Source organism: Lactuca sativa, chromosome 6, assembly GCF_002870075.4.
Source record: "Lactuca sativa cultivar Salinas chromosome 6, Lsat_Salinas_v11, whole genome shotgun sequence".
NCBI lineage: Eukaryota > Viridiplantae > Streptophyta > Magnoliopsida > Asterales > Asteraceae > Lactuca > Lactuca sativa.
Genome location: NC_056628.2, coordinates 19,657,059 through 19,667,666, shown reverse-complemented (window position 1 = coordinate 19,667,666; position 10,608 = coordinate 19,657,059). Strand labels below are relative to the sequence as shown.

The following is a 10,608-nucleotide window of genomic DNA, read 5'->3' as shown; positions in this document are numbered from 1 at the left end:
TGACAAGTATACTTTATTCTGGAGATACCATTGGATTGATGATATTCCTCTAATGGTTCGGTTTCCAAGATTATTTGCTTTAGAAATAGAAAGATTGCTCTATAAATTAGAGATGGGATGATATTGATTTGAAATGGTCTTGGTTTTGTCCCATTACTTCAGGAATTGTGTTCGATCATTTGCAACAACTTTTAAATATTATTCATGATTTACGCTTATCGGATTCTGAAGATAGGTAAGATAAATTATAATCCATACAATTAAGGCACATAAATGTGTATGAATATAAAATCAAGTGATTACAATAAGCAAAAATTTACATTAGAAGTTCCAGAGTCGAATTGGAGAAGATCGGACCATCCTTCTGCCTTCTTACTTTGAATTCTTATTTTATTTTATTTTTTTCGTTTCAACCTCTCGTTGTTTATTGAGCCTTTCGAGCCATACATCCCTCATCAGTATGCATGTCTTGGTTTTCCATCTTTTCTAATCCATGCTCGCTCTGTATCATGTAAAAACACAAAGTCTATTACAATTAACTATTGTAAACATAAAAATCTCAAAAATTACGGCACAAATTGGTCATGGTTATACCCAAATCGAACTGTAACTTAGTTACAAAGAAAAATCGATTAAAAAAATATTGATTACTATAATATCCGTGTTTGCTTACTAGGAGAACTATTGGTTAGCTCAATGGAGCTCTCGTATTGCCGATTACCTGGACAAATGCTAACACGTCCTTGTTCCTTCCATTATGGCCATCGATTTAGCAGATGATGGAGAAGGACAGACAAAGATGAAGTGATCTTCAAGGATAATCGATTGCAATTAACACGACCCTAATTCGACAAAGATACAAAGAAAACTTGCGAAGAAGCACTAAACGAAATCTAACCCCTGACAAACTTTAGAAGAAATCAAGGCATAAAAAGTGGAAGAGTCTGTAAGGAATGAGCAATATCCCAAAAATCAAAGACAACTGAAACAGAATATCGCAACAACCGGCCAACATGCAACAAAAGGTAAAGAATTCAACTTAATAGCAACTGATGAAGAGCTCATCTCGGCCAACAAGAAAAAATCGGAAACAACACACCAGAATACTTATACTCTTCGTAAGCGCTACTCTTATTAATATTAATATGTATATAATCTCCCTAATAAATCAAAATCTTTTTGACACATGTCCTCTTCTCCTTAATTTGGACACATGACATTTTCTAGAATTTTTGAATTTTTTATTTTTCACTTGTCATTTTGTTGTATTTTTCATTTTATTAAATTAAAATTTCACATATAATATGTAAGGTAATATATATGTAAGATATTTTTTAAAAAATGTTTATATATGTAATGTATTCAATGTAATAAAATCTCATTAATTTTAATAATTTTAAATTTTTGTCGTTTTTCTTAAAAATTCAAACTTTTCAAATTGTTAAAATTTCATATTTAATTTTTTTTAGATAAAGCCATGTCGCACTTAATATATAATATATTGTTTCTTTTTAATTCGATTGAATGATCTTTATAAATGTTTTATGCCCGTTTAAAAAGAAATGCAAGTATTGCTTTTGCGATCCAAGAGGGTAGGGTTCGAATTTTAGTAATGGAGCCCAAGATAACCCAAGCCACCCACTTGTCCCGGACAGATCCAAAACCCCATATGATTTTCCTTTTTACACTTTTGTCCCACGTTTTAATTTCTCTTCAAATTCGGTTCATTTTTTAATTTCCCACCTTCTTTTTGAATTAGTCTTTATATATTTTTAAATCTTAATTTTATTTGAGAAATAGTTTTTTATAACAAGAAAATTTAGTTTTCTTTACAATTTTTTTTTACAATTTTCATTTTTACGAACCATTTTTTTCGATTGTGTTTCTATGTCTCTAAAACTTAATTTTTTAATAAATTTATTTTATATATTTTCCTTTTTATACATGTTTTTAGCATCCAATAAATAATAGATTTAATATTATAATTTTTATTTTTATAAATAACTAAAGTTGCATAGTTTGATTTTTAATCATAATATTTATCCCGGAATATCCAGTTCAAAGTTAAGTATATCATTGAAACATCTTAATTTTACATAAATAATGATATAAATTTGTTTTATTCTGGCTTATATTTGATATGACAACTTTCGGTCAAGAAAATCATTATTTTATATCATTATAACTATTTTTCAATATATCAATATAAAATATGTTTTACATATTTCATGTTACTAAAGTATCAAGGTTATAGGGGTGACAATTTATGACACGACACGACAAAAATACAAAACACGAAACGAAATTATATAATATTAAAGGGAAAACAACACCAATCAATCCACCAACAATTTCCAAAACGCCCTCTAAACTTGATCCAATTAAAAACTAAAGAGATCACTTCGTCTACTATTTTTGGCCAGATAAGTACGTTTTTTTGTTGAACAATTGATCATTTCTCGCATTACAAATACACCAAAGGGTCCCGTAGAAGATGGCAACAAGAATCTTCCATTTTTTTGGGCAATTCCCCTAATTAGCCGCAAACTCAATCACCTCCCTTATGGAAGTAAAGTCACGAGCAGAGATATTGCACCATCTCATAATCAACACCAACACATCTCGAGAAAAAGAGCAGCCAATGAAAATACGGTCCGCCTCGTCAACACCTACACAACACAATAGACAAGAGGAGTCGTCAATTGAAACACCCATACGCAAGAGAGCTTTCAATGTGGGGATTCTGCCAATACAAGTCTTCCAAATCAAACAATTAACCTTCACAGAAACAAAATACACCCAAATCTTGATAAATCAACGTTCAAGCAATTTTTATATACTTGTTTGCCGCTAAAATATATTAAATTAAAATAAAAAAATTAATGAATTTCATATATCATTACTTTCATAAATTTAAAACATAAATAAAAAACAAAAAATCATTTTAGGCTAAAACATAAAATAAATATATAAAATATAAATAATGGTTTTTATGTTATTAATTTTTAATTTTTTTCATTAGAAAATAGGAAGCGGATGAAAGTTGGGGCATATTCCGGCAATCGACCAAACATACATGATCCAACGCTTCCGTCTATAGACCGAAAAGAGGGGGAGAGAGAGAAAGAGAAAGAGAGCTCTCGAAAGTGAGATGTGGGAATCGATCTTCCTGACGGTAGCAGCCACCGCCGGTAACAACATCGGAAAAGTTCTCCAGAAGAAGGGCACTGTCATTCTCCCTCCTCTCTCTCTCAAACTCAAGGCATGATTCATTTACGCATCCATTCTCTTTGTCGGTAGTCTGTGTATATATGCATCTTTCTTTTGTAGATAATTAAGCTCTTGATCTACGCCTTTTGCTAGCGGTCTTTTGTGCATAGTTCATGTGAATGTTAAATTGTTGATTGAGAGTTCACTGCGATCTCCATTTGCTCGCTTGATTTATTTTGCAAATCAGTTACACTAAGCATTTGGAACTTAGGTAATGTGGTTTTAGATTTACATATTTTAGATGTGAAAATAGGTTAATTTCTTGATAAATAGTATGATGATTTGAAAAGCTATATCCCTAAGAAGGGGTAATAACTATGCAGCGGACTTACAAGTTATATGAGTTTACCAAATTATACAACAATTGATTTCTTACCAATTTGTGCAGCCATGTTTGATTTGTTACCAAAAGTTTTACCAGTTTATGAACTCATAAACGGTTAAGAAATCCAATCTGCTGAATAAATTGGTAACAAACAGAAACATGACCACATAAATAGGTAATGAAATTCACTTCATTGAATATTTAAGTCATTATTCTTTCCTAAGAATGCTCATACTTGATCCAGTGATGATACTGTGCATCAATTGTGAGTTTCATTTTGAAATTGTGTTTTGATCCTGTCATTTTAATGAGTTTTTAGTTGTAGGTAGGTTAAATTGTCATACCCCCAATATGAACTTTATGAATCTATTGTAGGGTTTGGGATATGACTAGATTCTTCAACATTCTCCTATCTTAGACCAACTTGTTTTGTATGAAAGAGTCTGCTTTTGACTTATTTCAAGTGTGGATGATGAATTTTGGGTTGAAATTGATATGCAATTCTTTTATCTTGTAGGTGGTAAGAGCATATGCTTCTAATAAGCCATGGCTGATAGGCTTTATTATGGATATCTTTGGGGCATTGCTGATGTTACGTGCATTATCTCTAGCTCCTGTAAGCTTTCTTGATCAAACTTCTCTCTCTATAATTATGAAGTTCTCTTTCATCTTACTCATTCATACATATCTGGAATATCATCCCTATACCCTTTTGGGGAAAATAAGCAAACATAAATGACATGTATTTGCTATATATCTGTGATCTAGGTCTCTGTGATTCAACCAGTTTCGGGATGTGGTCTTGCAATTCTATCTGTGTTTTCTCATTTCTACCTGAAGGAAGTCATGAATGCTGTTGATTGGCTGGGTATTACCTTGGCTGGCCTTGGCACCATAGGTAATGTGAGTTTCTAAAGTTGTCTTCTAACAAAACTATATAAGCTACTCTGGTAATGTGGTATAATAACTATAAGTAACTTAAGAGTGTTAAGAATATATGTTCTCTATATGTTAGTTTTATCATGACTTGAAGTTAATCTATATGGTTTTTGTATATGTATGCAGGAGTTGGTGCTGGAGGAGAGGAGCAAAAGGCCTCCTCAATATCTATCTTACACTTGCCTTGGGTGGCATGTGGTGTTGCATTTTTGTTTGTAGGTATCTTATTCTTCAACTTATTTGTCCTTTTGATGCTAATATTATTAGTTTTTATTTGAAATGAAATCTATTTACTTGTACAAAATTACCAATATTTTAGGTAAGTATAAAAGAGACATCTTTGACTCTTTCTATATGTATTATGTAATGTAGGTACTCTTGAATGGATGGCTTCGTATTTACAGACGTCAGCGAAGAGAGCAAGAACTGGTTAGTATCCTTGTTTTTCAATAAAAGTTTATATATATATATATATATATATATATATATATATATATATATATATATATATGTGTGTGTATTTACTATTTTGGGATTTTATGCAGATGCAATCTGAAGTTGTTGAGGAGATCATATACGGCTTGGAATCTGGCATTTTGTTCGGGTATTTTTCTCTTTCAAGTACCATATGTATTTTCAGCCTGAACAAATTTTATATGCAAAAGACAAGAATGCCCTTTTCTATAATCCTTCGTATATATCGAATGCAGGATTGCATCTGTAATTTCAAAAATGGGATTTGTATTCCTGGAGCAGGGATTCTCCGCATTGCTTGTTCCTGTTTGCATCTCAATCAGTATATGCTGTAGTGCTTCAGGGTTTGTTTACCAGGTCTCTCAAATATCCTTTACTCCATTTACCATTTTGCCCTTTTGCTAATTTTGCTAATTCAAAGAATATTATTTTGTATAAACAGACCCGCGGATTAAAGCATGGTAGAGCAGTTGTTGTGTCCACATGTGCTGCTGTGGCTTCAATTGTGACAGGTGTACTTGCTGGCATGCTTGCTCTTGGAGAACGCTTGCCCGAAAGTCCAACTTCCCGTCTTTGGCTTTTACTTGGATGGTAATATCTGTCTGTTGTCTGCTGTCTGCTGTCTGCTGTCTGTTATCTGTTGTCTGTTGTCTGCTGATACTCCTTTTGGTGTCGAATGCACAGGTTGCTAATAGTTACGGGAGTGATTTTATTGGTAACATCAACACGGTTGATTCGTTTTCTACCGCGGAAGTGGCGACCCGTGGAGCGGAATTTTGGATCTCGGCAACCGAGTTCTTTAAGAAGCCGGGATCAAAATTCAAACCCGAGTACAATCATCCAGGCAGCAACATTGCATCATTTGGTAACATCTCCATCGAAAGCAAAACCTTGATTGAAATTAAAGAGGTCAAAAAAATGAGATGAAAATGTCCGACTTATTGATGTTGATGCACAGCTATAATGTTTAGGAGGTCGGTCATAAATAGAGAAGTATACATGTTTTGAGTCGATTAGAGCTTGATGTTTCATTATGTATACAAGACTTTTTCCCCTATCAAATCTGTTAGCTTATGAGGGTGCAAAGATTTTTTTTTTGTTTTACAAATCTTGGTGTTATAACAGGCAATTACTATGCTTGATGTGTATGGATTATGATTACAAAAATGTTTTGTGAAGGTATTTGAATTGTTTAGAGCTTAACTACATGTCCAAATACTACATTTGTACTTGGAATAATATGATTTTGGTGGAAGCCTCTTTCAATGGCATAGTTGTTGTTGCTTTTACAATATTTGCCAACTTGTTTCTCATAACATTCACCAAGCTATCAATCATATGCAAAATCAAAATGATATCGACATGATTCATACCTACACTAACAAGGGCCGATTGAAATTGATGTGCAAAGTAACGGACCTAGCATTTGGATATTTAGAAGATGTTTTATTTGGGAGTTAGGATGCGTAAAAATGTTTACTTTATCTTTATCTCTTGATTATTTTAGGACAACATTGTTTAAATTAGGGGCAAGGAACAGTAGTGGTATTAGCGGTATGAGAATGAGAGCCAGTTTAACATGCCAATTTGTATGCGCATTTTGTGGGGTCTGTGGAAGTGGGTGAGTTGATGGCGACATGTCATAGAGACATAGACTGCACGACCTCTTTGGAAGTAGATTGTGGTGGCCTGTGGCCACATGTCGGTGACTCTGACCCGACTTACGGATGGAATGCATGAGTGCATTGCAAGAGGTGAACCATTTCAAAAAGATTATCAACATCAACAGTATCAATATGAGTGGCTAACAATACAACAACGTGTAGAAATTAAAGACCAACAACTTATCAACCGAACATACATATTCTTCAATGGACACTTTGCAAGAATATTTACAACAAAGATTATACACACAGTGGCATTCCGCTGTATTCTTGAGGGATAATGACAATGACGAAAAAACCAATATATATATATATATATATATATATATATATATATATATATATATATATATATATATATATATATATATATATATATATATATATATATATATATATATATATATATATATTGGTTTAATCATCCATTTTTAATAAGTTCCAAAGAAACCATCAATTTTTGATAAAATGGTATAAAAAAAGAAAACACTATATTTTTCTAAAAGTTGAGTTTAACCACCAATTTATGGGTGGTTAAATGAACTTTTGGAAAAATATAGTGTTTTTGTCGTGCTTAAAATAGGCTCTGATAGGTAACATTGGTCACACTAAAACACTTTACCAAAAGTTGGTGGTTTTTTTGGAACTTATTAAAAATTGAAGGTTAAATCGAACAATTGGAAAAATATAGTGTTTTTTTCGTCATTTTCCATTTTCTTGAAGGTTCTTAATTTTGTGTACAACTTTCCGAATTTCCAACTCATTTTTCATGTACAACGTCTTGAGCTTGGTGGGTTGTGAGAGTATACTTTGATATGATCAAAGGTCAATCAGTATAATCCTCTGACATAATTCTTTCGATACATTCCAATCTTTTTATTACACAAGATTTTTGATGGGGGTTACAATCAAGAGACAACGCTAGCATCAATGCATCATGTTCGTTTAATGGCTCTAACCTTGACACCATATTTGAAGTTAAGAACTATCCCAAAATCAAACTCTAGAGGTGTTTCCATATTAGGCGAGTGTCGAAAGACGTATCTCTGGTATAAATGAACCAAAGTGAGCTTAATTTCCTGCAAAGAAAACTTCTGACCAATACATGCTCTAGGCCCAATCCCAAAGGGTATGTAGGCATATGGATGCCTTCGCTTTTCTTCATCACAGTTCGGGTCAAATCTCTCGGGCTTGAATTTATCCGGGTCCGGGAAATTCTTCGGATCCTTTGCTAAAACTCCAATCGCCAACCACACCCATGTCCCCTGTTCGTGAACAAAATGAAAGAAATAAGAATGGAAGAACGAATTTGAATGGATAGTTGTAAGTTATGCAGTAAAGGAAGTACCTTGGGGAGAACATAACCTCCTATCTCTACTTGTGTTGACGTTTCGCGTGCTACCAATGGAGAAACTACGTAAAATCTCATTGCTTCTTTCACCACCTGATCAAGATACGGGAATCTTGATTGAAGATCATCAGCAGTTGGAATCTTATCGTGTGGACCAAATGCATCGATCTCTTCAAGCAACTTCTTTTCGACTTCTGGGTGCCCAGAAACCAGATAAACAATGGAGGAAAGTGTAAATGATGTGGTTGCAGATCCAGCAAGGAGATGCTCGTATGTGACACCACTGATGTAGTCTGGTGTGAATAATTTTGTTGTAGTAGTCTCTGATTCCCTTGCGTTCAATATCAGTGACAAGAAATCATTCGATCCTCTTTCTTTGTCTTCCATCTTCTTGACCACAATCTCATCAATTTGACAATTCAAGTTCTTGTTTGTTCTTTCAATTTTCCAGTCCAGGGTGTACGGAATTCTCTTGAGTATCTGGCGAAAGGGCTCTTGGAGTATCGGGAGAAGGAGTCCTATAATGATTGAAAACGAGGCCGACAAGTCCATTTTGAGCATCTTTGTAGAGTAGATGTGTTGCTTGATGAAAGAGTCGATTTGGGTATCGTTGTGTTGATGGTGGATAGGTTTAGAGAGGCCAAAATCAAAACCAAAAGCCGCTTTTCCGATCACATCAGTAGCCATTTTGAGTGAAAGTTCGTTTAAGTTTATGTCTTGATCCTCTTCGATTGGGAGATTCTGAGATGTGGTTTCGATGAATGATTGCATCATTGGGATTAATTTTGCCAAGTGTGATGGCTGGTACATTGAGAGTATCGTGTTCCGCATTGTTGACCATCTTGAATCCCTGAAATTGAGAAATTGAGATCGATCGTTCGTGTGAGCTAGTACAAGTTTGCGTAGTTGCAGGGTACAAGTTGTGAATGCAGAGGTACCTTATCCAAAAGAGACCTTTCCGATGAAGTGGGGAAGCCAAGATAGGCGAAGGGATGCTTCTGTTTGGAAATTCTTTGAATTTCTTGATCCCGACTTGTCTGCATAGCTCTGGATCAGCTACAATCACTAATGGCTGTCTTCCCATATGAAACCTGATCAACATTTACACAACATTCAAGTTGACCAATTTTGACTTTACAGACTCTGTTCATTTCACTCTCATACTCATCTTTTTCCTAATACGACAAACAGTTTGACTTTCTTGTCAAAATTAGCAAACTTTAGAAACCACAATATGATATGATATGATATACTCCATGATTGGATAGAAATCAAAAATGGAAGTGAAACCTGAAGATCGGGCCATATTTGCTGGCGAGAAGAGAGAACAAATCGGGACCATGTTGAGCAAGCAAAGGCAAGTGTCCTACAAAGGGAATGGCTGGCGGACCTGGTACTTTCCGAACACCCCAAAATGGTCCATAAAAGTAGACCAAAATCCCAGCTACCAAGGCCAATATCGTGAATATTGATGAAGAAGACGACAAGGAGAAGGAAGGTGGTGTTGTTAATGGAATCAATCCTCTAAACTGTGCGATTAGTTTAGAGATTGATGTTTCCATTTGAAAAGAAAGAGATGATTAGGGTAGTGGAGACGAAAAGGGTATTTATGGAAAGACAAAAAGGGAATCAAATGGCGGATGGTTTTGGTTGAATTTGGCATCTTGTTAAGCAGTTTGTCTTGTCATTATTCCCATTCGAAGTGGTTGTGGTTGTGTGGGGTAGGGACTAGGGAGTCGTCTTTATGGTATGTATCCACGTCATACATTTCTTATATGTTACCAAAGATAATAATATAATTATCGAATTAATTCTTTTGCAACTTGTAACAAGATCATACAGTTTGAAATCTTTTCAATATGTTTGTCAACATCTTACAACACAGGTTCTTGATGAATCTAACACCATTTGTTATGCAATTGAGTCTTTACAATCTTCATAAAACTTGTTAAACCAGATTTTATGTCAAGAAATTATGTGTCGAGCTGATTGTCATGAACAATAAAATATGAAAATTTTGAAGTGTTAAACTCGGTTAAATGAACCAATTTTTCCTTCTTCATAGGCAAGGGTATGTTATTGGATCTTGAAACACTGTCTATCACAATTTTGAATAACTCAATGTCTTAACTCATAACAATGAAAATGCATATTAAGACACCATCTCGAGCTGCAATGCAAATGCATCTTCCATCTTTAGATATCAATGTTATAGATGTCACAAATTGAAAAAAACTTTATTGACTAGATATTCCAGCTCATTGTTTCTCATCATTTGTTACACTTGTTTTGAGAAAAACAAAACCAAAAGATTGTGCTTTAAGCAACAGTTACAATTCCTTTTGATTTTCGTTTGGGACTCCACCATCTTCAAGATAAGATATCCATGTTTAGCAATGCTGTATAATGAAAGACTCATCATGTATATATTGTACTCCGAATGACATAATTTTGGTGTAAGACTTTATCGATGCTTACTAAGAATATTTGCAACTTGTTCCTATAAAATTCACCAAGTTATCAATCATACAAAAAATGAACGTGAACATGATTCATAAGCTACAATAACAAGTGCTGACTGAAGT

The 10,608-nt window shown here is 34.0% G+C and overlaps 2 protein-coding genes across 3 annotated transcripts; one reads left to right on the top strand and one right to left on the bottom strand.

Annotated features, from left to right (window-relative positions):
* Window positions 1-3,043: 3,043 nt before the first annotated feature.
* Window positions 3,044-6,279, top strand: LOC111885100 (probable magnesium transporter NIPA9). Of its 2 annotated transcripts, none has more exons than XM_023881390.3 (9): window positions 3,044-3,262; window positions 4,113-4,211; window positions 4,364-4,493; window positions 4,661-4,749; window positions 4,907-4,963; window positions 5,080-5,138; window positions 5,245-5,365; window positions 5,451-5,599; window positions 5,693-6,279. In XM_023881390.3, the coding sequence occupies exons 1-9, from the start codon at window positions 3,152-3,154 to the stop codon at window positions 5,901-5,903; spliced, it is 1,026 nt and encodes a 341-aa protein (XP_023737158.1). In that variant the 5' UTR covers window positions 3,044-3,151; the 3' UTR covers window positions 5,904-6,279. The 2 variants fall into 2 exon arrangements, with proteins under 2 accessions (XP_023737158.1, XP_023737159.1); XM_023881391.3 differs by lacking the exon at window positions 3,044-3,262 and adding an exon at window positions 3,281-3,481.
* Window positions 6,280-7,516: 1,237 nt separating this feature from the next.
* On the bottom strand, window positions 7,517-9,674 carry LOC111885097 (cytochrome P450 711A1). The gene is made up of 4 exons (XM_023881386.3): window positions 9,314-9,674; window positions 8,962-9,114; window positions 8,021-8,873; window positions 7,517-7,937 (listed from the first exon to the last, which is right to left on the bottom strand). The coding sequence occupies exons 1-4, from the start codon at window positions 9,583-9,585 to the stop codon at window positions 7,608-7,610; spliced, it is 1,608 nt and encodes a 535-aa protein (XP_023737154.1). The 5' UTR covers window positions 9,586-9,674; the 3' UTR covers window positions 7,517-7,607.
* Window positions 9,675-10,608: the final 934 nt, after the last annotated feature.